This window comes from Oncorhynchus mykiss, chromosome 7 (genome assembly GCF_057628025.1).
Source record: "Oncorhynchus mykiss isolate SJ-2025 chromosome 7, ASM5762802v1, whole genome shotgun sequence".
In the NCBI taxonomy this organism is placed as follows: Eukaryota; Metazoa; Chordata; class Actinopteri; order Salmoniformes; family Salmonidae; genus Oncorhynchus; species Oncorhynchus mykiss.
In genome coordinates, this window is record NC_143028.1 from 6919545 (window position 1) to 6947236 (window position 27692).

Genomic DNA, 27692 nt, shown 5'->3' on the forward strand with positions numbered 1-27692 from the left:
CTGTGCTGATGTGGAATACCACAGCCATTCTCTCACAGTGTTGAGCTGAGAGTTGATCTGGCTCTGGTCCAGCTCTACAACTGTGTGATAGGGACAGCAGGGGGCATGTTGTTATAGCATACTCTTTCTCCCTGTCTACACAACCAACAAGACAGGGAGCAGCTGGAGCAGGATCTACCTCACACATAAGGAGCATTTTTGGATTGTTCTTTAAATGCTCCCCCCCCCCCCCCCCCCCCCCATATATATTTATCATATTTCATTGCCCTGATGATAAATTGTGACATGTGTATAACTAACTACCTCATAAAGTTAAAGCAGATCCTTAACTGCACCTACCTATTGTGTTTTTTGATTGTAGAGATATAAAAGGCTATTGGTTTCATAAATATCTGGCTTTCTTTGTTTAATTAATCTGAGAATAGCAATAAAATGATACAAAAAAATGTGAACTAAGCAATACAGCAAACAGTATCTAGTCAGCTAGTATATCTCACGTTTCAGATAAGGGCCTCCTAAACGGGGCAGGGTTACGTGGAGGTATGGTAGGAGGAGAAAGGGGATTTCGCGACTCTTCTTTTGTCCTGCATGAATGTGTTTGGGGCCCCGACATTGATGCAGGGGTCACATGGTACTACAAAGCACCGAATGGGTTAAAAAAAGAGGGGGTTGTAGTTTATGAAAGAGCGGCAGAGGAGAAAAAACAGTTATTGATAGTTTGGAGAGGCTACGAGGGGAATTAAGGCTGAAAACAAGAAGGACAGTTTCGAGCCTTAAAGGTGAGTTTTTGCGAGGAGACCCATAATCCTTTGAGATGTTTTTTTTTTACCAGGTTCACAAACGTTCAATGTAACTTTACTCGCAGTTTAATTTACTAGTGTCAATTTATTAATTCCACAAGTTGTTGCCTATCAATTCTTCCTCAAAGTTTAACGATACTTTTTTGTTCCCTAAATGACCACCGTTGTGTGCGCGCGGTCAGCGAGGCTACAATCGTTAGATCTTTAGGTTTTCTTGGGCAGTTTGAGTCAAGGCGCTTAGGTTTGCTACTTTTGTAATGATTTAATCTAAATTCAGAATTTACAATTAACTTGATTCCGAACAACCATTTGTATAATCTTGTTAGCTGAGTGTATCAACAAATTACGGGCCAATGTTTATGATGGCTTTTTCCATCACTTTTTTTATTTTACCAAACGCATTCCAGCCATGATGTCAAGCTTTTTTTCAATATCTTGATCATCTTAATCTTAAAATCAGTCATTTTTATCAATCAAGATATCAACCCCTCGTTAAGCAGTTCATTTTAACACGCGTGTAGCCAATTTAGTCGCAAATGAAACGCTTGATGGTGGGTTAACAAGCCTAATCTAAATTCTCCGGCTCATTGGCCTTCTACACAGTCCACTTCATACAGTCACCGTTCTATGAGTGACATAGTGAAGTTCAATGACTGGCGTTTGTAGGTTTATTGTTTGCCATGTGTGACCGACAGCATGCAGTCAGTGGTTTCATGCATGTGCCCTCGGCCTACACCATGGGCCATCTCTGTTTTTGGTTAGAGGCCAATGAATGTACAGCGTGTTGACCGGATACCTTCACTACCGGGCCTTCTGCACTGCTCAACTCCCATCCCCCGTCTTTACTTCACTGACTTGTAATTAACCAAATTCCTTTGCTGGTTCAGTAGCCTAGAATGAGCTTTGGTCCAGATGAAAATGAGCTACTCTGTCTTGGTCAGTTGTTGATTTTGAGGACTTGAAGTGTTTAGTAGGCTTATTTGCCCTCACGCTCTCAAATGTTTTTGTGTTTTAACCTTCTAATATCACCCACGTTAGCCTATCAGGTGGCCATCTTTACTGGTCCATTTAGTCTAGTGTTCTCTTGCTGTTTGGGTTTAATTTAAATGCCAGGCCTAGGTTGCCTTGGTGGAAGAAGTTTGCATCGGGTTGGAAGTGATTACATTGGTCTTGGAACCGGTTGCCACCTGGGCGTGAGCCTGGTGCCCAGCTCTGGCATCTGAAGATGTCTCAAAACCAAGGTGACGTAGGTGAACGCATGGAGTAATGGATATGATTCTGTTTTCACATGCAAAAGTGATTGATTTTGATAAATGTTTTATCTGCCTCCCCAATAAACTACACTGAACAAAAAATATAAATGCATGAAAAGTGTTGGTCCCATGTTTCATAAAATGCCAGAAATTTTCCATATGCACAAAAAGCTTATTTCTTTCAAATGTTCAGCACAAATGTTACATCCCTGTTCGTGAGTATTTCTTCTTTGCCAAGATAATCCATCCACCTGACAGTTGTGGCTTATCAAGAAGATTAAACGGCATGATCATTACACAGGTGCACCTTGGGATGGGGGCAAAAGGCCACTAAAATGTGCAGTTTTGTCACAACACAATGCCATAGATGTTTTGGAGAGTGTGCAATTGGTATGCTGACTGCAGGAATATCCACCAGAGCTGTTGCCAGAGAATTGAATGTTCATTTTTCTACCATAGGCCGCCTCCGTTTTTGAGAATTTGGCAGTACGTCCAACCAGCTTCACAACCGCAGACCACGTGAATGGCGTCATGTTGGCGAGCGATTTGCTGATGTCAACATTGTGAATAGAGTGCCCCATGGTGGGGTTATGGTATGGGTAGGCATAAGCTACAGACAATGAACACAATTGCATTTTATTAATGGCAATTTTGAATGCAGAGATACCGTGATGAGGTATTGAGGCCGATATGCGTCTGTGACCAACAGGTGCATATCTGTATTCCCAGTCATGTGAAATCCATAGTTGATTTCAATTGACCGATTTCCTTATGTGAACAACTCCGTGAGATCTTTAAAACTGTTGCCTTTATATTTTTGTTCAGTCTAGTTAAAAAAAAAAATGGAACACTACCATTTAAAAGTTTGGGGTCACTTAGAAATGTCCTTGTTTTTAAAAGAAAAGCAAATGTTTCTGGTCTGTTAAAATAACATCAAATTGATCAGAAATACAATGTAGGCATAGTTGATATTGTACATGAATATTGTTGCTGGAAACGGCAGATTTAATGGAATATCTACAGAGGCCCATTATCAGCAACCGTCACTCCTGTGTTCCAATGGGACATTGTGTTAGCCTTTTAAAACTTGGATTAGCTAATTGATCATTAGAAAACCCTTTTGCAATTATGTTAGCACACCTGAAAACTGTTCTTCTGACTTAAAGAAGCAATAAACCTGGCCTTTAGACTAGTTGGGTATCTGGAGCAGCAGCATTTATGGGTTTGATTACAGGCTCAAAATGGCCAGGAACAAAGAACTTTCTTCTTCATCTCAGTCTGTTGTTCTGAGAAATGAAGGCTATTCCATGTGAGAAATTGCCAAGATACTGAAGATCTCGTACAACGCTGTGTACTACTCCCTTCACAGAACCGCGCCATCAGTCTCTAACCAGAATAGAGGGAGTGGGAGGCATTGGTGCACAACTGAGCAAACGGACAAGTATATTAGTGTCTAGTTCGAGAAACAGACGCCTCAAGTCCTCAACTGGCAGCTTCATTAAATGGTACCCGCAAAACATCAGTCTCAGCGTCAACAGTGAAGAGGTGACTCCAGGATGCTGGCCTTCTAGGCAGAGTTGCAAAGAAAAAGCCATATTTCAGACTGGCCAATAAAATATTTGGCTGGGCAAAAGAACAGACACTGGACAGAGGAACTCTGCCTAGTAGGTCAGCATCCCGGAGTCACCTCTTCACTGTTAACGTCGAGATTGGTGTTTTGCGAGTACAATTTAATGAAGCTGCCAGTTGAGGACTTGTCTGTTTCTCAAACTAGATACTCTAATGTACTTGTCCTCTTGCTTAGTTGTGCACTGGGCCTCCCACTCCCTCTATTCTGGTTAGAGCCAGTTTGCGCTGTTCTGTGAAGGGAGTGTACACAACGTTATACAAGATCTTCAGTTTCTTGGCAATTTCTCGCATGGAATAGCCTTCCATTTCTCAGAACAAGAATAGACTGATGAGTTTCAGAAGAAAGGTCTTTGTTTTTGGCCATTGTGAGCCTGTAATTGAACCCACAAATGCTGACATGCCAGATACTCAACTAGTCTAAAGAAGGCCTGTTTAATTGCTGCTTTAATCAGAACAACAGTTTTCATCTGTGCTAACATAATTGTAAAGGGTTTTCTAATGATCAATTAGCCTTTACAAATTATAATTGGCACACAGGAGTGATGATTGCTTATAATGGGCCTCTGTACGCCTATGTAGATGATCCATAAAAAATCTGCTGTTTCCAGCTACAATAGTCATTTACAACATTAGCAATATCTACATTGTATTTCTGATCAATTTTATGTTATTTTAAAGGAAAAAATGTGCTTTTCTTTAAAAAAAATTAGAACATTTTAAGTGACACCAAACTTTTGAACGGTAGGGTATATTTTCTAGGAAATCTGTTTCTGAATGATGCACCATGCTGCTGCCTTGACAACATGCCTAAACGGTGCAGATTACTGTTTGAGTTGAGAACGGCGCTCCTCCCTCACCCCTTTTGCCGTTCACGTCACGGGTCATAGACCGGTGCACCGTGGTTCAGCTTAATCAAACTCCCTGACTGCCCACCTGTTTACATCTCTCTTCACTAGATATCCTAGATGGCCTTTTTGCTGTATAGGATGCCAGTGTTTCTTTGACCTCTTTTAATAAGTTCCTCCAACACATAGAGAATAACTGGACACATGGCTTTTGCAGGCATGAGCAGTGTAGCATGCCTGCTAGCTGTGGGCTAGGCCTCAATTGACCAAAGATGAAATGGTACGCACTGGGAAGGTGGTACGCATTGGGAAGGTGGTACCCACTGCTTTTCAAAGCCAGAAGGAAGTTCAGAAGAAAGCTGGATGACCCATTTTCTTGCACAATGCTTAGGCTGCTGGGACAGTTTTTTTGTTTTGAAGAGTGGGTTGATTACATGGACCATTATGTGACATTGGATGTTCGACTGACCTGAGACATTTTAGACAATGGCTAGATAATACCTGTCATCTTCAATGGCTGTTGTGTTCTCAAAGTACACTGTGAAATGGAGAGGATCCAGTATCAGATCACTGAGGAGATTGTCACTGAACATATTCATAGTGTCTCAGAGTAGGAGTGCTAATGTAGGTTCTGTTTAGCCTTGTTAAATATGCTGGGTCCATTGCATATCTACTAACAGGAGATCACTTGCACCTGTGTGTTAAAACAAACTTGCTTGCAACCAAAAACCCAGAATAAACCAGCCGATCTCATGTTGTTACCGTGTCAAGAGTCTGATACCAGACAGCTGTCTACGTTCTCTACTTCTGCCCCAATGATCAAAAATATTTGTTTTAAGATATAGGATTATATTTCCTACAAAACATTTAATCTTTAATGTTATAATTAGAATATTATTAAAAGTTACTAGAAACTACAATTAAATTAAAACTGATTTTAAACTCAATCATGATTGGCTTGATTTATGTACATTTTAGATGTGAACAGTTTAGGGAGTTTTTTTCTCTCCAAGTATTTACTGTATACTGTATTAAGACAAGTTGGTACTTTTTCCATTTCCTGTGATCGTTAAGAACAAAAACATTGTCCAGGGAAAATGTGTAGGGGTAATTGCCACAGGTTTGCAGTGGTAAACTAGGAAAGACATTGATTCAGTTGTACAGAATGATGGTCAAATAGGCCTGTTAAATCTGCTTACTGCACCCGTTCCGGAAAAGCGGGCACTTTTTTTCTTCCCAAGGTCAAGTTGAGAGGACCTGGCAATCCCATGGATGGCAGATTGGCGAGGTATCCCCTCAGGTAGTGGCACTAGATCAGGACTTTGTCGTGTCACCTCACCCACATCTATTCTGGGATATTTGAAACCAGAGATGACTAGTGTGGGAAAGAAGGGCTAGTTCTTGTTTCTTGGAACAACTAGAAAGTCAGCAAGGTAAATGGAGGTCTTTGAGGAAGATGAGTAATCATGACTGTTGATTTTAGATGAACACTCCTAGACAGGTTCATCATGTCAGCAGCAAAACAAGAAAATGTGCCACTGTCCCAGAACTTTTAGCGCGCACTGTACAGTGCGCGCTAAAAGTTCTGGGACAGTGGCACATCTTGTTGTTTTGCTGCTGTACTCCATCACTTTGGATCGGAAATGATGGAATGACTGAGGTTAAAGTGCAGATGATGTGCATTATATTTCTGTCTCACTCATCATTATTCACGATTCATTCAGGATTTTCCGTAATCCTGGTAGCATACACATTAAAGAAACGCTGTAGAAACGTTTCATATTTATAAGAAGTGACTCAAATGGCACAACATTTACCATCCATTAATATTCTGCACAACATAATCTGAAACAACCAAAAACAAACAGCAAATGCACCCAACACAATTCTGGAGACACAAGCTTGATGTAGTCATTGCGTGCTATGAATATAAGGCCAAATACTTAACTTCTTTAATACACAAGTGCATCTGCTCTAATACTTTTGCTCCCCTTAAATGGGGGTGTGGGGGTGCTGCTATGTACAAAAGTACTGTCATTTGTAAACGTTTCACCCAATAATGCCCTCAAAGGAAAGCTGACATCTGCACATATAAATGCACTGTCATTGTATCATTTAAAATCCAAAGTCCTGGAGCTACAGAGCCAAAGCAACAAAACAATCCACAATCCCGATACTTCTGGAGCTCTCTATGTACACAGTATGCCATTGCAATGTCTGTACACACTTTACTGGGGACAATTTATTTCCTTGCAGTAGCTTCTATCTTGACTTGCCTCCTCATCCAGCATAATTCACTGTCCTGGTAAATAGTGTGACTCTACAGGCTGACCCCCTCCAGTCCTTTGTCTTCCTATCCTGCTGCTGCTGAGCTTTCCCATCTGGTCTGCCTTGCTTCTCTGACCCGCACCATCCTCTGTCCCCAGTGTGAAGTCCCAGCCTTGCCGACCCCCAGTCTTTAGAGGTGGTAGTGAGCAGGCTGGGGTTTGGAATGACAGGGTGCTGTAAGAATACATGTGTAAACCACAATCCACTAGGGTACCATGTGATACAGTATTGACTGACCTGTGTTAGGTCTTTTTCAACTGTCAATCTTTTTTTGTTGGGCCGGTCCACCGGACAGTATACATGATTCACTAGCAGTTCAGTCTATAAAAATTGCCTTTTAACTTGATTTTTTATTGTGCTTCCAAATCAACAACCTCCTTTTTACATTCGAGCAAACAGCATATTGTGAAACCAGAAACCACACTTGTTAAATCCTTCACAAGGAAACCTATGGCCACAGATCTGAAGCCTGGGTGTGAGACATGGACGTTGCAGCACGTTCATCTCGTGGTTCTTCTACCACAGTACTCCCACTAGGTCATTATATTCTACCTGGCGCCTGCTCTTCTGGTTCCTATAATAATATTTAACCTGGGAGTGTGGGCGTCATCATCCAACCCTCCCTGTACCCTCCTTATGTGCTCATATGGCTCATCATTTATGAACCTTGTGGATGGAGTGGTGCCCCCTGTTGATCAAATCAAATATTTCTCAAGTGTTATTTTTCTGGAGAGTGGGGGTTGGGGTCAATGAGGCCAATAATTCGGTCATGCCAGAAAGGTCATTAAAATTCCCTTTCGGGAATAGGAAGCAGCCTACGTCATACCTTTTCAGTTAATTGTTTTTTTTTTAAAAATTCATCATTCATGTTCAGGGGTCAATAAGAACCGGTTTTGCAGCATCTGATTTTAAAGGCATATATGAATGTTTTGGTTTAACTGAAGAGCCCGGCTTGGTTGAATCGTAGTAAAGAATCAAACCTTTCAAGTGAACACATGGACGATGTTGAGTACCAGACCTGTAAATTATTTGACTGTTGAAGTTTGGACCTCCCCTGTAGTTCACACAGTAACTAAAATATTAGAAGCTTAATACTAAGTTATGATTGACTGTATTAGCACTTTGTAGTATGGATGGCTTGGTTTTATCTGTACCTCTCCCAGGGGGACACATCCACACGTGTGTATCGCATGGTGGGTTTCTCTGATCTACAGTCTAGTGTGTGTGGATGGATATGGACAGGAGATCTAGTGTCTATCGCCGTACAGGAGGCAGCCAGTTCTCTCTGCTGACATCTCTTCACTTGAATGGCATTTGTTTTACCTTGATGGATGGTGTGTTGACTTGAGATGTGTGTTTTAAGATGCTTACCCTTTTGCTCCTAGCACTCGTCCCACCCCACCTCCATAACTGACATGATGATCAGGGTGTTCTTTCTTTTAAAATGAAAATCTGAAGATGAGCCAGGCGCACCAGAAACAGCTTTTCAGGTAAATGTCACACTGAAAATAACATCACCTCTCCCCCCCCAGAGCTGAGAGGGCCTCTGGCCAGGTGTCTGCTGAGGCCTCATCATGAGCTGGAGCTTCCTGACGCGTCTCCTGGATGAGATCTCCAACCACAGCACGTTCGTGGGGAAGATCTGGTTGACTGTGCTCATCATCTTCCGCATCGTGCTGACGGCCGTGGGGGGCGAGACCATCTACTACGATGAACAGGCTAAGTTCGTCTGCAACACGCAGCAGCCCGGGTGTGAGAATGTCTGCTACGACGCCTTCGCTCCTCTCTCACACGTCCGCTTCTGGATCTTCCAGGTGAGACTGAGTCAACCATATGTAAATGTTTTCTCAAGGTAGGGTGAAGTAACTATAAGGTGTGTTTAGCCATAACAGATGGGATGTATAACCTTTTGACACAAACCATTAACTGCTTATGTACTTGTAAGCAATCACTCAGGGACTTTTAATTCCCTGTCTACCATCCACTCCCTCCCTCTCTCCTCCAGGTGATCCTGATCACCACCCCTACCATCATGTACTTGGGCTTTGCCATGCACAAGATCGCCCGCATGGACGATGTTGAGTACCGACCTCTTCATCGCGCCGGGAAGAGGAGAATGCCCATCGTGACCCGGGGGACACAGCGGGACTACGAGGAGGCAGAGGACAACGGTGAGGAGGACCCCATGATCACTGAGGAGATCGAGGTGAAGGACAAAGAGAAGGTGACAGAAGGTAGGGCGAGGCACAGCTTCTCCTCAAACTGTCTCTTTTCATTCACACTGGTTATGAAGTTATCACCAGAGAAATTACTTTATTTGACTTTAAAGCTGTGTGGATCACACCCGTCCCTTTACTTTGACTTGCCCTGTGACTTGCTGTCAGTGAGTTAGTTTGTCTCTGCCTCGTCTCCAGGCTCTGTGAAGAAGCACGACGGTCGGCGGCGGATCGCTCGTGACGGCCTGATGAAGGTGTACGTGTGTTCGCTGATCTCTCGCATCGCCTTCGAGGTGGCCTTCCTGTTAGGCCAGTATGTCCTCTACGGCTTCGAGGTGGCGCACTCCTACGTGTGCATGCGCTCACCCTGTCCACACATGGTGGACTGCTTCGTCTCGCGGCCCACCGAGAAGACCATCTTCCTCCTGGTCATGTACGTGGTTTCTCTCCTCTGCACCACACTCACCCTCCTGGAGATTCTCCATCTCGGTGTCGGCGGGGTCCGCGACACCCTTCGCATGCGCGCGAGACACCTCCCCACCCCACCTGTGGCCCGGGGGTCCCTCTGCAGTTCCCGCCATGTGCCCACGGCCCCGCCAGGGTATCACACAGCCCTGGGAAAGAAGGACCCGTCAGGCAAGCTGAAGGCAGAGTCCAGAGAGCCGTTGGTGGGGGACTCTGGGAGGCAGAGCCTGGGGGACGAGGCGTCCAGCAGAGACCTGGAGAGGCTGAGGAAGCACCTGAAGATGGCCCAGCAGCACCTGGACTTGGCCTACCAGAACGAGGAGGGCCAGGGGTCCCCGTCACGGAGCAGCAGTCCTGAGAACAACACCACGGCTGCAGAGCAGAACAGACTCAACTTGGCTCAGGAGAAACAGGCGGCGGCCAGGGAGAAAGGTAAGGATGTCAAATAGTATCTGACTGCTGAACGGGTCAAAACAATATGAAGGAACGTTTCTAGCTTTATCAGCCCTACAAAAAGAGCGATTGAAGAAGGCGCCATATATATTTTTCAGACATTGTGTTTATTTGAACCTGTTCCAGATTCCTTAAGCCATTTTGAATGACTGTACAGAATGACATTAACCTATATAACCCCACAGTACTGTTTGTTCCCATGAAGTAGTAGAGAACCTAGAGATCCCTCTATTCACTGTCTAACATGTTGTTCCCTCAGGAGTACATGCCTGAATCCTGCTTAATGCCTGCTCGACTGCCTGCCTGCTTTCTCTTCCCAACTGGCCCTCCACAGATGGGGAAGCACATGGGAACACAGCCAGACAGCGGAGAGACTGAAGAGTGTGGTTGTGTGAGGGATGGAGGGCCTTGCAGTATTAAGGGCCAGGGACAACGTGAATGTAAAGCTGCTACAGTACAAATCTCCTTAGCGTCCGACTCGTTCCACTTGAGTGCCTCCAAATACTTTGGTCTCAAGTTTCAGCTTGCCGAAACCCCACACCCTACTTTGGCAGTGCCTGTCGCTGAAGCACAGCCTTCTAGATGTAGTCGACACCCCGTTTATTTTTGCCCAAAGGTGTTTTGGTTTGTCTGTTTTTGTTTGAATTAGTTTGGCAGTCATTCTGTTCTCTGGTCAGTTTCTGTAGTCTGTCAGGTGACTGACTGGGTCTCAGCCAGTTCCTCTCTACTGACAAAGTTTACTAGTTGGTCCACCTTTAAGAGCGAGGCTCAACAAAGTCTTAAAAGCATTTACTGCACATGTTGTTATGCCAGGGCTTGTTGTTGCTGGATAGAGTGAACTGCAATGATCACTTGCCTGCAGGGGATGTCCTTTTGCACAGTCATTAAGAGGATGTTCGTATGTTCGTGTGGGTGTGTTGTGTACAAGGTGGTGGGAGGTTTTCTGAAAGTGCAGTTCTTTAACGAGCACTTAACTTAATCTTGGACGAAAACTGTACAGCTTTTGTCTGCGTTTTTAGTCATTAAAAATGAATTATTTTGACATTCCATGAGACTCCACTCATTGTTAAAGCCTTGTATATTAGTCATTCCAACAAATTGGCCAAATGTGATAAATACCTGGGAAATGCTTGAATCCTGTGATGACTATAAATGTTCTTCCATGCTGTACCTGTCATTTTGCTCCTGTCCTGGTTCCTTTTGTTCATGCTAGTCGGTGTTAAACATTTTTATGTTCGTACTGGATTTCTAAGGAGGCAAATGCACCAACATTTGCTTATGTTGTCATAATGTGATGGTTCTTCGAAATGGTTGGGTTGGAAACTGGAAACGATCGTGTCGTGTGCTGTGTTCATTTCATTTTTCGTTTTTTGTTTTTATTCGGTACAAAAATAACATTCCAATATTTTTCTATTTGGAGTGTTTTTGTTATTGTTCCAAGTTGTTTTTTGCAACTGTAGAGTTTAATTTCATAGAAATACATGAATAAATATATTTGAACAGAACGACATTGGGATGATTACTTCACTGTAGACCTCTGTACTTCACTTCTAAAATACCTTAATCTGAGTCTGCATTGCCCTCTTGTGGTAAGAAGGAAGAACACACTGCACACCCATTTCAGTATTTTTTTTTAATAAAAAATGTATCTTGTGTAGCTGTATCATTAACAAATATTATTTTGCTCTATAATCTTGGTGCATGACAAATACAGGCCTATCAGTTATAGGTCTAGCCTAGGTGCTCCCTAAAAACGAATTCAAAAAATTACATCTAAATTGCTCAGGCAGAGATTACACCAGCATAACTAATCTTACTTTGAAAAACTGACCCCATCAGAGGTTTTAGGCCTAGATACAGGTGCACTCCTCTGGTATGATGTTGGGAAGGGTCTCGTATTTAAAGGAGTACCCTCCGTCAGACGTAGTGGTAAACCGTAGTGACCTCATGGTCCCGGGGACCGGGGCGCAGCACTGTTTGATCCCCAGAATAGCAGTGGTGCGGTCCAAAGCCGAGCAGGTGCCATGACAGTAGTAGAAGTTGAGAACCTTCGGGTGAACTATCCAGTTGTCCCAGCCCAGCTCCTGGAACGAGATGTTGATCGTCTCCCGCTGACAGTCACTGTACTCTGGCTTCTGCTGCGATGGCTGCATCAGGAGGTCGATGGACGATGGGAACCAGGGAATGGTGGCGGCCGCTCGCCGTGGGGAGCGGTCTGGGCCGTGAGGTCGGGTGTGCAGGTGGAGGAATGGCATTTTGTCGGCTTCGTTAGCGTGGCATTCGCAGGCGGGGCAGCGCACCTGGAGTACGAAGGGGCCTTGGGTCAGGGCGCTGAGGAGGTGGTGCTCGAAGTGGTAGGTGGTCCAGCCATCAGCGGTGGTCTTGGCCGGAAACTCTGCCACCTGGAGGAGCTGCTGGTCTGAAGTGAGGAGGAAGAGAGGTGTGATGTTCCTGCTGGCACCCTCGCCGGCGTAGAACCAGAAATGGGCTGAGGTGATGGCATACTCCTGGTTGTTTAGGGAGGATTGGAAGTAGTAGGTGAAGTGGCTGGTGGCTCTCTCCTCTGATGGGGAGTCTGAGCTATCACAGGTAGAGTCTGGAAAAACAAGGCAGACAGTGGAAATAAGACCAGGTCACTGGATGGGGAAACGAGTAACCTACAGTTGTTGATGTCTGGAAAAACATCGGACAAACTTCACTTTTGGAGTGAACTAGTGAAGAGCGCTTGACTAAAGAGAAGGGAAAAGGAACAGGGCATCAGAGCGTGAGAAAGAGGGATATGGACTCTCACTCACCAGAGCTGGGGAAGAGGATGACTTGCTCATGGCTCTCCTGGTGATGCCTCCTGTGGTCCTGTGCCCAGGCTGCCCTCCCTACCCTGGTGGATCTCCGGTGACCTCGCCCCGCCTCTGCGCTCTCTCTGCCCCCGTCAGGGGCCTGGTGGCTGGGCTCGGGGGGCTGCTCCAGCCCTAACCCATCCAGGAGGCGCTGTTTGAACCAGTCCAACACCACGTCACGAGGCAGCTCGTCCCCCCGGCAGGCCTGGGTCAGGGTCTGGATCCACAGGAGTAACAGGGCACAGGAGAGGACGGTAGAAGGACCAGTCTGCATGGTTCAGATCTCTTCAGTCTATAGAAGGTTGTGAAGCATGAAGATCGAGGTGGAAAAGTGCTTTGAGTTTGAGTAATCCAAGTAGGTCAGATATCCCTGTCTAATAATTGGTAAGGTGACCAAATGGGTCAATTGATTGTGCCAAAACTTCTAGTAGATGAAGTGAAGTAGTGTAGATCCTTCTCTGTCCTGAGTCGGTGGACAAGTGGTGTCAATGAAGTCCTGTATTATTTGGAGGTTCCCATCTCTGCCAATGCAGAGCACTGTGTCTCCCTTATCCATTGTTTTGTCATGGAATAATGTTGCCTCCTACCCATGCCTATCTAGACACTGGAGAAAAAGGGAGTGAGAGAGAGCCCTATGTTATTGTTATGCAGTCATTATCCAGAGGAAAGTCTTCAGAGTATGACCTTGTGGGTGATTGGAAGTTACAATGTATTTGATCACAGTCTGCGTTTCACGGTAAGGGCCACTTTGTTCTTGTACTGTACTAGATTTGTCTGTTTTGTGAAGTGGACTGTAGCAAAACTTTGAAACCATTTCGGAGGTATTTTTCCTTCATGTTTAAGGTTTTCTTTAAGACACATAGTGTGTGTATTTAGTGTCGGAGGTGTGAGGAGATTTCAGCAGAGGAGAAGTATTAGACAAAACACCAGGGCCAGATAAGACACGATTGAAAGAGGTGTCTGAAATGGAACGGTTTACAGGCTCTGTAAGTGCAGAAAATGTTGTTGTCTCACCTAGCTATCTTAAGATGAATGCACTGTAAGTCACTCCTGATAGGAGTGTCTGCTGAATGACTCAAACGTAAACAGATATTGGGGTCAGTTATTGAAAATGAACCACAGTTTGAACAAATGTGTTATAACTGTTTATATAAACGACTCATGAACCCTTTGCAACCCCCTTAGAATATAAAGTGTTACGAATAGATCACAACAGTAATCACACGTGAACTCACAGTGCTGCTGTAGTCATTTCATAAGGCTCATCTGTAGACGACACCTTGGTCTCAGTAGGACTCCCTGATTATTTTTTATCATAATGAACCCAACAGATGTGTATGTCCCTCATCATAGCACCTGCTTTCCCACCAAACAAATGTGTGTGTAAATGTGTCTTTTGAAAATAATAACAATTAGGCTTTCTTTATCCAACTTCAGCCTTGGGGCTCTGCCTGCCTGCATCTGTGCAATTATACACTGCTCAAAAACATAAAGGGAACACTAAAATAACACATCCTAGATCTGAATGAATGAAATATTCTTATTAAATACTTTTTTATTTACATAGTTGAATGTGCTGACAACAAAATCATACAAAAATTATCAATGGAAATCAAATTTATCAACCCAGGGAGGTCTGGATTTGGAGTCACACTCAAAATTAAAGTGGAGAACCACACTACAGGCTGATCCAACTTTGATGTAATGTCCTTAAAACAAGTCAAAATGAGGCTCAGTAGTGTGTGTGGCCTCCACGTGCCTGTATGACCTCCCTACAACGCCTGGGCATGCTCCTGATGAGGTGGCGGATGGTCTCCTGAGGGATCTCCTCCCAGACCTGGACTAAAGCATCCGCCAACTCCTGGACAGTCTGTGGTGCAATGTGGCGTTGGTGGATGGAGCGAGACATGATGTCCCAGATGTGCTCAATTGGATTCAGGTCTGGGGAACGGGCGGGCCAGTCCATAGCATCAATGCCTTCCTCTTGCAGGAACTGCTGACACACTCCAGCCACATGAGGTCTAGCATTGTCTTGCATTAGGAGGAACCTAGGGCCAACCGCACCAGCATATGGTCTCACAAGGGGTCTGAGGATCTAATCTCGGTACCTAATGGCAGTCAGGCTACCTCTGGCGAGCACATGGAGGGCTATGCAGCCCCCCAAAGAAATGCCACCCCACACCATGACTGACCCACCGCCCACTCAGCAAACCTTCTTGCCACAGCTCGCATTGATGTGCCATCCTGGATGAGCTGCACTACCTGAGCCACTTGTGTGGGTTGTAGACTCCGTCTCATGCTACCACTAGAGTGAAAGCACCACCAGCATTCAAAAGTGACCAAAACATCAGCCAGGAAGCATAGGAACTGAGAAGTGGTCTGGTCACCACCTGCAGAACCACTCCTTTATTGGGGGTGTCTTGCTAAATGCCTATAATTTCCACCTGTTGTCTATTCCATTTGCACAACAGCATGTGAAATTTATTGTCAATCAGTGTTGCTTCCTAAGTGGACAGTTTGATTTCAGAGAGGTGTGATTGACTTGGAGTTACATTGTGTTGTTTAAGTGTTCCCTTTATTTTTTGGAGCAGTGTAGAATACAGTTTCATAGACAAGGTCAGATATTACAGCTTGTCTCAGTGGGGAATAAACATACCAGACCGAGATACAATAACCTCGGAAGCACACAATCGTTCTCTTGCAAACGCGTCCTTTTCTCTATACAGAGAGAGTTAAGTTTAGCCCCAGGGTGTGCTGGCCAACTCTGAAAGTGATACTGGCCAGGCAGACGGGCAGTCTTCTGCGTAACTCACCAACTCTCTGACAGATTATCTGTACCATTGTCAGCTCTCTCATGTGACTAGAGTGGAGTCATGGAGCCACACATGTCTCTAGTCAGGCCTGGGGAACTAGTTTATAGACCGCAGCCAGGGTACATATCTTTACATATCTCATAGCTACTGTAGTTCCCATGCTGCTGTTCTTATCATCACCAGTGACTTTCCTGTATTTTTGTCCTATGATGCATTGAAATCCCAACATGACTCTCAACAACATTTCAAGAGGACAAGTAATCTAGGATAGAAGGTAGGAAGTAACTTTTAGTTTGGGAATCCACCTCATCTTTGGGGTGGCAGGTAGCCTAGTGGTTAGTGTTTCAACATGACTTTTAACACTTATAAACAAAAGGTTGCTAGTTCGAATCCCCAATCTGATATGGTAAAAAATATGTTGTTCTGCCCCTGAACAAGGCAGTTAACTCATGTTCCTAGGCCATCATTGTAAAGAAGAATTTGTTCTTAACTGACTTGCCTAGTTAAATATTTTTTAAATGATTTTCAAGGGGCTGTTTCAAGGGCTCTTGCAGTACAACAAGGTGGCCAGAAGATGGTCTGAACTCACCAGTTGTCTACTAGTTTACCACAGCTGGGGCTCAGCTGCATGAGGGAGTTCTGTTCATAGTCAGGAGTGTTTGCAAATTGCCAGGTTTTCATTATTCTGCCAAAACTTCCTCAGTGTTATCTGATGTGTCTAGGACGTTGAGAGTGGGAGATAGATATAGACTGAGTGTACAAAACATTAAGGACACCTTCCTAATATTGAGTTGCCCCACCCTTTTGCCCTCAGAACAGCCTCAGTTCATCGGGGCATGGACTCTATAAGGTGTCAAAAGCTTTCCACAGGAATGCTGGCCCATGTTGACTCCAATGCTTCCCAAACTTGTGTCAACTTGGCTGGATGTTCTTTGGGTGGGGGACCATTCTTGATACACGGGAAACTGTTGAGTGTGAAAAACCCAGCAGCGTTGCTGTTCTTGACACAAACCGGTGTGCCTGGCATCTACTACCATACCCTGTTCAAAGGCATTTAAATATTTTGCAGTAACAGTATTAGTAGTAGTAACAGCAGTAGCAGCAGCAGTAACAGTATTATTAGTAGTAGCAGCAGTAACAGTAGTAGTAGTAGCAGTAGTAGTAGCAGCAGTAACAGTAGCAGCAGCAGTAACAGTATTAGTAGTAGTAGCAGCAGTAACAGTGGTAGTAGTAGTAGTAGCAGTAATAGTAGTAGTAGTAGTAGTAGTAGTGGTAGTAGTAGCAGCAGTAACAGTAGTAGTAGCAGCAGCAGTAACAGTAGTAGTAGTAGCAGTAGTAGTAGCAGCAGTAGCAGCAGCAGTAACAGTATTAGTAGTAGTAGTAGCAGCAGTAACAGTAGTAGTAGTAGCAGCAGTAACAGTAGTAGTAGTAGCAGCAGCAGTAACAGTAGTAGTAGTAGTAGCAGCAGTAACAGTAGTAGTAGTAGTAGTAGCAGCAGTAACAGTAGTAGTAGTAGCAGCAGTAACAGTAGTAGTAGTAGCAGCAGCAGTAACAGTAGTAGTAGTAGCAGCAGCAGTAACAGTATTAGTAGTAGTAGTAGCAGCAGTAACAGTAGTAGTAGTAGCAGCAGTAACAGTAGTAGTAGTAGCAGCAGCAGTAACAGTATTAGTAGTAGTAGTAGCAGCAGTAACAGTAGTAGTAGTAGTAGTAGCAGCAGTAACAGTAGTAGTAGTAGCAGCAGTAACAGTAGTAGTAGTAGCAGCAGCAGTAACAGTAGTAGTAGTAGCAGCAGTAGCAGCAGCAGTAACAGTATTAGTAGTAGTAGTAGCAGCAGTAACAGTAGTAGTAGTAGCAGCAGTAACAGTAGTAGTAGTAGCAGCAGCAGTAACAGTAGTAGTAGTAGCAGCAGCAGTAACAGTAGTAGTAGTAGTAGCAGCAGTAACAGTAGTAGTAGCAGTAACAGTAGTAGTAGTAGTAGCAGCAGTAACAGTAGTAGTAGTAGTAGTGGTAGTAGTAGTAGTAGTAGTAGTAGCAGTAGTAGTAGTAGTAGCAGCAGCAGTAACAGTAGTAGTAGTAGCAGTAGTAGCAGCAGCAGTATCAGTAGTAGTAGTAGCAGTAGTAGTAGTAGTAGCAGCAGCAGTAACAGTAACAGTAGTAGTAGTAGTAGCAGCAGCAGTAACAGTAGTAGTAGTAGTAGCAGCAGCAGTAACAGTAATAGTAGTAGTAGCAGCAGCAGTAACAGTAGCAGCAGCAGTAACAGTAGTAGTAGAAGTAGTAGCAGTAACAGTAGTAGTAGTAGTAGCAGCAGTAACAGTAGTAGTAGTAGTAGTAGCAGCAGTAACAGTAGCATCAGCAGTAACAGTAGTAGTAGTAGCAGTAGTAGTAGTAGCAGCAGTAACAGTAGTAGTAGTAGCAGCAGTAACAGTAGTACCAGCAGTAACAGTAGTAGTAGTAGTAGTAGTAGCAGCAGTAACAGTAGCAGCAGCAGTAACAGTATTCGTAGTAGTAGCAGCAGTAGCAGCAGCAGTAACAGTATTAGTAGTAGTAGCAGTAGCAGCAGCAGTAACAGTATTAGTAGTAGTAGCAGCAGTAATAGTAGCAGCAGAAGTAACAGTAGTAGTAGTAGTAGCAGTAGTAGTAGCAGCAGTAACAGTAGCAGCAGCAGTAACAGTAGTAGTAGCAGTAACAGTAGTAGTAGTAGTAGTAGTAGCAGCAGTAACAGTAGTAGTAGCAGTAACAGTAGTAGTAGCAGTAACAGTAGTAGTAGCAGTAACAGTAGTAGTAGCAGTAACAGTAGTAGTAGTAGTAGTAGCAGCAGTAACAGTAGTAGTAGCAGTAACAGTAGTAGTAGCAGCAGCAGTAGCAGTATTAGTAGTAGTAACAGCAGTAGCAGTAGCAGCAGCAGTAACAGTATTAGTAGTAGTAGCAGCAGTAACAATAGTAGTAGTAGTAGTAGCAGTAGTAGTAGCAGCAGTAACAATAGTAGTAGTAGTAGTAGCAGTAGTAGTAGCAGCAGTAACAGTAGCAGCAGCAGTAACAATAGTAGTAGTAGTAGCAGCAGTAACAGTAGCAGCAGCAGTAACAGTAGTAGTAGTAGTAGCAGCAGTAACAGTAGTAGTAGCAGTAACAGTAGTAGTAGTAGTAGCAGCAGTAACAGTAGTAGTAGCAGTAACAGTAGTAGTAGTAGTAGCAGCAGTAACAGTAGTAGTAGCAGTAACAGTAGTAGTATTAGTAGTAGTAACAGTAGCAGTAGCAGTAGTAGTAGCAGTAGTAGTAGCAGTAGTAGTAGTAGCAGCAGTAACAGTAGTAGTAGCAGTAACAGTAGTAGTAGTAGTAGCAGCAGTAACAGTAGTAGTAGCAGTAACAGTAGTAGTAGTAGTAGCAGCAGTAACAGTAGTAGTAGCAGTAACAGTAGTAGTAGTAGTAGCAGCAGTAACAGTAGTAGTAGCAGTAACAGTAGTAGTATTAGTAGTAGTAACAGTAGCAGTAGCAGTAGTAGTAGCAGTAGTAGTAGCAGTAGTAGTAGTAGCAGCAGTAACAGTAGTAGTAGCAGTAACAGTAGTAGTAGTAGTAGCAGCAGTAACAGTAGTAGTAGCAGTAACAGTAGTAGTAGTAGTAGCAGCAGTAACAGTAGTAGTAGCAGTAACAGTAGTAGTATTAGTAGTAGTAACAGTAGCAGTAGCAGTAGTAGTAGCAGTAGTAGTAGCAGTAGTAGTAGTAGCAGCAGTAACAGTAGTAGTAGTAGTAGCAGCAGCAGTAACAGTAATAGTAGTAGTAGCAGCAGCAGTAACAGTAGCAGCAGCAGTAACAGTAGTAGTAGAAGTAGTAGCAGTAACAGTAGTAGTAGTAGTAGCAGCAGTAACAGTAGTAGTAGTAGTAGTAGCAGCAGTAACAGTAGCATCAGCAGTAACAGTAGTAGTAGTAGCAGTAGTAGTAGTAGCAGCAGTAACAGTAGTAGTAGTAGCAGCAGTAACAGTAGTAGTATGCATGTGAGCTACCAGTAGTTGTTAGTATGCATATGAGCTACCAGTAGTTGTTAGTATGCATGTGAGCTACCAGTAGTTGTTAGTATGCATGTGAGCTACCAGTAGTTGTTAGTATGCATGTGAGCCACCAGTAGTTGTTAGTATGCATGTGAACTACCAGTAGTTGTTAGTATGCATGTGAGCTACCAGTATTTGTTAGTATGCATGTGAAATACCCGTAGTTGTTAGTATGCATGTGAACTACCCGTAGTTTTAGTATGCATGTGAACTACCCGTAGTTGTTAGTATGCATGTGAACTACCCGTAGTTGTTAGTATGCATGTGAACTACCCGTAGTTTTAGTATGCATGTGAACTACCCGTAGTTGTTAGTATGCATGTGCTCTTATGTTGCTGGGTGCCTAGCTTTGACTTAGAATCAGAACACATTTATCTACTCCCCTTGGCTCCCCTCTCTACTCTGACGCATGCACACGCACACACGCACACACGCACACACACACACACACACACACACACACACACACACACACACACACACACACACACACACACACACACACACACATGGGCTGCCCAAAAAATGTGACCTATCCAGGACGCAGCTGTCACTTCAAGGCTGTGGGCACTTGCCCGAGTCACCTACCAGGAGACTCGACCACGGGGAGTGAGTGAAAGAGAGGGAGCAAGGGAAAGAGAGGGAGAGAGAGGGAGCGAGGGAGAGAGAGGGAGCAAGGGAAAGAGAGGGAAAGAGAGAGAGCGAGGGAGAGAGAAGGAGCGAGGGAGAGAGAGGGTACGAGGGAGAGACAGGGAGCGAGGGAGAGAGAGGGAGCGAGGGAGAGAGAGGGAGCGAGGGAGAGAGAGGGTACGAGGGAGAGACAGGGAGCGAGGGAGAGACAGGGAGCGAGAGAGAGAGGGGGAGCTTAACTCCTGACAAGAATTAAAGAGTAGTGTGGGTGCACTAGAGCCACTCTCCTTGAGTCCAAGTAGAGCCAGTTTGGATAGTGGTGACATTGGAGCCTCCATAGGTCAGATCTCTCTCTCTCTCCACTCTTCGGTGGGGTGTAAGCAGAGCCCCAGACCCCCTTCAAAGGGCCGTAGCGATGGCGGCTAAGTCTAGATGATCCAGGTGGACTTACACCAGGGGCTCCAGTGGACAGGAGGGCAGGCAGAGAGAGGACACTTTAATTTGTTCCAGATGAAATATTTGGCTTCCCAGATCTTGTTACCTTAACTGGACTTTGCGAGGATGTGAAAAAAATGGATTGCATATTTTTCTGGGAGGTGACGAGGTAAGTTCATTATCAGGGGTTCATAATTGGGTTAAAGGCATGTTGTCCCTCCACTGGCATGATATTTATTGAGGGATTTGGGGTAACGTTATGATGATAAGTTAATTGGTTACCTTCTGTGTTTTATTTGCGTCTCCATAAGTGGACTTCATCGTTGCAGCTGCATGTTCATTTCATTTGTGGCAGTAACTTACTGTATATCTATGTAACCACAGACTCCAGATCAAATTGGAATGCTGAGCGGTACCTCTGACCAACCAAGGAATAGAAGTACCAATGAATGATTTCATAAGGATTGTTCCATACACTCAGTAACTGCAACCCATATCTAAAAGGCTGTCACTTGTTGAACATGAAGTGTTCAGAACTATGAGCACCAACCCAAAGAAAATGGCAGAAGGCAGCACACACCTCAGTCCTGGTATCCCCTCCAAACGGGCCAAAGTTTCCCAGGACCAGGTAGTTCCGGACACAGGGGACCCAGGTCGAACCCCGCCGGTGTTCGTGCGCAAGCTCCGCAAGGCTGCAGTGGGGACAGGGTGTGATATCCGCTTGAGGGTGTCTGTGCGGGGTCAACCTGCCCCCTCTCTGTTTTGGTACCGTAACAATGATCTCCTGGCCCCGCCTGGGGAGAAGGATGTTGGGGGTCTGTGGATCAGGGATTGCAAGGCCAGTGACGCTGGTCTCTATACCTGCGTGGCCAGCAACTGCCTGGGGGAGGCTCAGAGCAGCGCCCTGCTTGCCGTTATGGACCTGGGAGAAGGTAACGTTGGGGAAACATTGGGACAACATTATGATTCATCTGTGTTTGCTAAGTATTGAAACATGGGGACAACCCTCACAAAACATTGTGTAAGTCTACAAGGGAAGCATGCAGGGGAACATCTGTTATCCATCTACTTTTTAAAAGGTTCTCGGTAAGCAAAGGACCAATCTTTACAAAAGCCAACAGCAATGTACCCAACAGGGTTGCTGGTGGTATATTGATTTAATTCCATCTCAAATAGCTGTCCATTCCACTCTAGAAAACCCTTGCTCTTTCAAAAGTACTTCAACCCTGCTCCTTCAAAACGACTTCTACTGTAGAAGCCGTCAGCTAGCAACACTTGTCTTGAGAGGTGTGAGGTTAAATTTGACTCCTCAGTCTAAATTGAGGTGTAGCGGTTTAGGGTGGTGCTGGTGTGACCCCCCCATGTCATCTGTCGCTGTGATCTTTTAGCAGTTGAACCCTTCACCTTCTGACCCCCTGGTTGGATGATTGTTGTTTTGCAGTTTGGAGCAAACTGAAGTGATATGGCGGCCATTTTGTCCAGGGTGTAACTGAGAGATGGAGAGAGAGAGAGATTACTCCATTTGAATGACTGTTAATAGATGTTTGTGTATTTATTTGTGTGTTTACAGTATCACATTTGGGCCTGCAGAGCTGTCCCTTTAATAAATCTAGTAAAGGAATCAGACAAATGCTATGTGGCTCACCAGTCAGTAAAGGCCATGTCATTAGTCTGGACCACATCACATGAGAGAATGAACAGATGTAACTGGAGCTCCCCACGTAGTGTCCCACAACCCAATGCCACCCAACACGTTGTCTGTTTGTGTCCCAAATTGCACTCTACTCCCTATATAGTGGCAGTGGAGGCTGCTGACGACGGCTCATAATAAAGGCTGGAACAGAGTAAATTGTATTTGATACCATTCCACCTATTCCGCTCCAGCCATTACCACGAGCCCGTCTTCCCCATTTAAGGACATAGGAATCCATTTTGGGACGCAGGACAGAATCTTACGGTGAGAACGCTATTAAAGGGAAGACGGTACGACGAAGGACACTTCTTGTACTTTGTGCGTGGTGAAGCCGAAAGCATTGCCCTGATCCCCTTGTTTCATAAGATACTAGCTATAATTAGAATGCTTTGGAGGGCTCCTTTGCTGAGGGTGGGAGTTCTGACGGCATGAATTCACAGTAACCGACTGAGAGAGATGGATCGGCCTGTTTGAAAGGCTAGACGAGGAACTCTAACTCACTCCCCTCTCATCTCATCTTCTTTATACTCCCCTTCAGCTCTCACTCCACCCCCCTCTATTCATCTATTTCCTTGCCCTTTTATCAGTTCTCATTCTTCCCACCTCTCTCTCTTGATCTCCCTCTTCCTCTGCAATCGCACCATACTCCTCTCCCCTCTCTCCATTTCCTCAGGACTTCTTTGGCCTTCGCCAGACAATCTCTGCTTCACCATACTCACAATCACTTTCTGCCCCCATACCTTCTCCCCCTCTCTCCTCAGCCCTCTACCCCTCGCTCCTCAGCCTTCTCCCCCTCTCTCCTCAGCCGTCTCCCCCTCTCTCCTCAGCCTTCTCTGCCTCTCTCCTCAGCCTTCTCCCCCTCTCTCCTCAGCCGTCTCCCCCTCGCTCCTCAGCCTTCTCCCCCTCTCTCCTCAGCCGTCTCCCCCTCTCTCCTCAGCCTTCTCCCCCTCTCTCCTCAGCCGTGTCCCCCTCTCTCCTCAGCCTTCTCTGCCTCTCTCCTCAGCCTTCTCCCCCTCTCTCCTCAGCCGTCTCCCCCTCTCTCCTCAGCCCTCTACCCCTCGCTCCTCAGCCTTCTCCCCCTCTCTCCTCAGCCATCTCCCCCTCGCTCCTCAGCCTTCTCTGCCTCTCTCCTCAGCCTTCTCCCCCTCTCTCCTCAACCTCTCTTCTCATGTCTGTGTCTCTCTCCTCCTGGTGGGTCTCTGTCTCCCTCTCTCCTTCCTGGTGGGTCTCTGTCTCTCTCTCTCTCCTGGTGGGTCTCTGTGTCTCTGTCCTCCTGGTGGGTCTCTATGTCTATCTATCCTCCTGGTGGGTCTCTGTGTCTCTCTCTCTCCTGGTGGGTCTCTGTGTCTCTCTCCCTCCTGATGGGTCTCTGTGTCTCTGTCCTCCTGGTGGGTCTCTATGTCTATCTATCCTCCTGGTGGGTCTCTGTGTCTCTCTCTCTCCTGGTGGGTCTCTGTGTCTCTTTCCCTCCTGATGGGTCTCTGTGTCTCTCTCCTGGTGGGTCTCTGTCTCTCTCTCTCTCCTGGTGGGTCTCTGTGTCTCTCTCTCTCTCCTGGTGGGTCTCTGTGTCTCTCCCCTCCTGGTGGGTCTCTATGTCTCTCTCTCCTCCTGATGGGTCTCTGTGTGTCTCTCCCTCTCCTTGTGGGTCTCAGTGTCTCCTCCTGGTGGGTCTCTATGTCCATCTCTCCTCCTGGTGGGTCTCTGTGTCTCTCCTCCTGGTGGGTCTCTATGTCTATCTCTCCTCCTGGTGGGTCTCTGTCTCTCTCCTCCTGGTGATATTCAACCTGCATGTGACCATCTATCTCCCTCCATGACCAATAAGCCTCTTCTCAGACACTCTATCTCCCCTTTCTCTGCCCTTCTTTTCACCTCTCTCTCACCCCCCCCCCTCCCCCCCTCTCTCTCTCTCTCTCTCTCTCTCTCTCTTTCTCCCTCTCACCCCCCCTCTTTCTCTCTCTCTCTTTCTCTCTCTCTTTCTCTCTCCCTCTTTCCCTGCCCCAGACTGTGGTTCTCTCCCTCCTCCCTTCCCTCTATCCCCTCTCTTATTTGTGGCATGGTATGTGCCAGGGGGTTCGTGTTCCAGAGATGTGTGGATGCCATCGGGCTCTCCTATTGCACCAGTACACATCACAAGTAATTATAGCAACACCACAGTGCCTCAGTGGGGCTGAGGCTATGGACAGTCACACTCAGTCACAGTCATTATGATGAAAGAGAGAGGGAGGGTTGAGGGAGTGGGAGATATAGATGTATAAAAGGATAGAGGAAGTGTGTGTGTTTTTTCTGGTAATAGATGCATGTAGAAAAGACTGGATGCATCACATGTAGGTCTTTTTTGAGGCTGGCCCTTTAAGAAGTCAAAAAGCACCATATGTCAGTACTGACCACAACACGCCTGTGACTGTAATACTTTTTCACACATCATATTTGGCTTAGTAGTGTTTACGCTTTGACTGCTGAATCACTTCAATGACTTGACATGAGGTCAGTCTGTAAACGTAACCCCCTCACACATTCAATGATTTTACAACTCTTATGATCTTGGTTACCCAGAAGTAAAATCCGCTTGCGCAAATCTGTAATTTGCTGTTTTACTTCTGGGGGGGGGAATGCTGTTAACAATTATGGTTACCTTTCCGCAACGGAAGGAAGTGAAGTCTCCTCCCTCGCCAACGGAAGCTCTCAGCCAAGCCCCTCCCTTCCGCTAATTTCACCGGTGTTATTCATGGGCAAATTTTGTCTTCATGAATTTTTACGATACAGACAATTTTGACTTTGTGGCTGTGGAATCTAGTGGAAACTGTATATCATCCACACACAGGCTTGAAAATCACTGCACCTGCTTAAATTAAGCACCCTCTTCTCTCCATACTGATTGGTCCAAAAATCAACAACAAAAGACCAAACCAGAAACTATTGTTGCCTGTAATCACATAATTAGACGTGAGCCTTGACAGATCCTCAACGTTTCATCTGTCCACGAGAATCTGTCAGTTTCATACGTCCACGATAGATGTTTAATGATGTAAACCACCGCAATGGTTACATCATGTTTCTCTGAGCGCTATCCAAGTAACTGGTATTTTAGCTGACATGGTATTTAGACTACATGAAACATCCATAAAGGTGTTATGACTGCCTTATATAAACCCCCATCAAGTTACCAAACATGCATGCTCTTAGACTGGCCTCTCAAACCTCCGTCATTTTGTTATTCTGGGAAGGAAACCAGAATGCAACAGCACATGGATAGTCCCATGCTTGGGAGGACTTGAACGTGATCCTCCCACGCCTCTGGCCCATATTCCACAACTACGGTTTGTTATGCCAAATATTGTGACTGTCCTCTCCAGTGTCCTTGTGGATCTAGGGAGTTTCAGTGTGGCTAGCTATGCTATGCTAACCAGAACTCTACTGTAATTTAACGACCCCGTGACTAGTTGACAGGGTGGATTCCCACCCTCAGAATATATTTCCTGTGCAGTTATAGACCCATGTCTTAGACTCACACTGTCGGTGGGTATATATGCACTCCAGAATTTGGTCTACGTGTCTAACATTTGATATCCTCAAGCAGGAGATCAATTTAGTGACGTCAGACATAGTGGTGAACAATCCCCTTCAGATTTAGAATGCAATGTAGTCCACCACCACACTCTGTATACATGTGTTTTTAGCCTGTCAAAGTGATTCTGCTTTTGGTCCGTCATTCAAAAGTTCACCTCTACTTTTTATAGTTACTTAAAGATCGAATCGGCTTTAGGGGAAACAGAGACCATGTTCTCCCTCAGAGCCAGTGGTGGGAAAAGTTAAATTGTCATACTTGAGTAAAAGTAAAGATATCTTAATATTAATAGAATATGACTCAAGTTAAAGTAAAAGTGACCCAGTAAAATACTACTTCAGTAAAATTCTAAGATTATTTGGTTTTAAATATACTTAAGTATCAAAAGTAAAAGTATACATAATTTAAAATTCCTTTCTTGATTTTTTAACTTGTGGATAGCCAGGGGCACACTCCAACACTCAGACATCATTTACAAACTAAGCTTTTGTTTTTAGTGAGTCCTCCAGATCAGAGGCAGTAGGAATGACTAGGGATGTTTTCTTGATAAGTGTGTGAATTGGACCATTTTCCAGTCCTGCTAAGCACTCTAAATGACACGAGTACTTTAGTGTGTCAGGGAAAATGTATGGAGTAAAAAGTACATTATTTTCTTTAGGAATGTCGTGGAGTAAAAGTAAATATAGGAAAGTACACATACCCTAAAAAACGACTTATGTAGTACCTTAAAGTATTTTTACTTAAGTACTTTACCCCACAGCCCAGAGCCTTTGTTATGGTGATTGTTTTGATGACTGAACGGAGGTGGAGGCATGTTCGGCAGCATGGAAAAAACAACGACAGTACATATTCTGCTGTTCCATCGCAAGTGTGATGATGTCAGAGGGGGAAAATACAGTGTTTGTTGTTTGCTGTTACTTGTATATTGTTGAAATATCTCAAGCAGATGTTAGCCTTGAAAACACGACCCTGGGCAACTCAGCGACTAGGGTCTGGTTTCAATGATGGACTGTTTTGGCAGAGAGGAACTACCTCACTGCCTACATCAATACTTTATCAGCTTGAATAAAATACAAAATAGTAGCTAGCAATACGGAGATCACCTTCAACCTTCACTAAAACCACTGCAACGGTTTTGCCTGCAAACTTTGGTTTTGAGTTGCGACGTTCTGGCATGTCTGGCTTGTGATTTGAGTCCCCGGTTTTGTTTTCTTTATCGACGTAGGCAGTGATGTACTTCCTCTACGCCAAAAGAGTCCATCATTGAAACCTAGTCACTGTGTTGCCTAAGGACGGGTTTTCAAGACTCAACAGACGTAGCAGTTTCACCATTAAGTATTTCAGCTTTAAAGCAGCTTGTTGAAGTTATTCATGGCTGACAACGATATCTTTGCCATGTTCATTGGCTGTCAAAACAGACAGAAATGTAAACAACTCCCACTCAATAAGTTGTGTTCAAATGTTCTCTGTTCTTTAATGAGTTCAGATTCTGTTTCTGTGCATCACAGGATCACAGGAAGCCTTCTTCAGTCTGTCACTTGTAGGGGGTTTCTCAGTCCAAGCAGAGAGTCAGACAGGACAGTAAAGGTTGTTTCAGCCCTGTCTGTAATCTCCTTATTACAGGAGGGCAGGTCCACTGTAAGGGTACAGAGCAGGGGTAACAGGGGTGTACAATAGCCCACTCGAA

General features: G+C 44.9%; 3 protein-coding genes across 7 annotated transcripts in view; 2 read left to right on the top strand and 1 right to left on the bottom strand.

Annotated features, from left to right (window-relative positions):
- Window positions 1-502: 502 nt before the first annotated feature.
- Window positions 503-11494, top strand: LOC110528835 (gap junction gamma-1 protein). Its single transcript, XM_021610974.3, has 5 exons — window positions 503-779; window positions 8388-8669; window positions 8861-9089; window positions 9270-9968; window positions 10249-11494. The coding sequence occupies exons 2-5, from the start codon at window positions 8430-8432 to the stop codon at window positions 10260-10262; spliced, it is 1182 nt and encodes a 393-aa protein (XP_021466649.3). The 5' UTR covers window positions 503-779; window positions 8388-8429; the 3' UTR covers window positions 10263-11494.
- A 113-nt stretch (window positions 11495-11607) lies between these two features.
- Window positions 11608-13444, bottom strand: LOC110528842 (inhibin alpha chain). Its single transcript, XM_021610999.3, has 2 exons — window positions 12785-13444; window positions 11608-12585 (listed from the first exon to the last, which is right to left on the bottom strand). Exons 1-2 carry the CDS (start codon window positions 13098-13100, stop codon window positions 11840-11842), a joined length of 1062 nt encoding a protein of 353 aa, XP_021466674.2. The 5' UTR covers window positions 13101-13444; the 3' UTR covers window positions 11608-11839.
- Window positions 13445-20220: 6776 nt separating this feature from the next.
- The window catches only part of LOC110528723 (striated muscle preferentially expressed protein kinase), a 61531-nt gene continuing 54059 nt past the window's right edge, over window positions 20221-27692 (top strand). For 4 of the 5 annotated variants that reach the window (XR_016497030.1, XR_016497031.1, XM_090240072.1 and 1 more), the window contains exons 1-2: window positions 20221-20916; window positions 21132-21679. Coding sequence is in view for 3 of the 5 variants with exons in the window: in XM_090240072.1 (XP_090096198.1) it covers window positions 21286-21679 (394 nt within the window). In the remaining 2 variants the exon portion in view is untranslated. The remainder of the gene's footprint in view (window positions 20917-21131; window positions 21680-27692) is intronic. The other variant, XM_090240078.1, reaches the window with a different exon arrangement.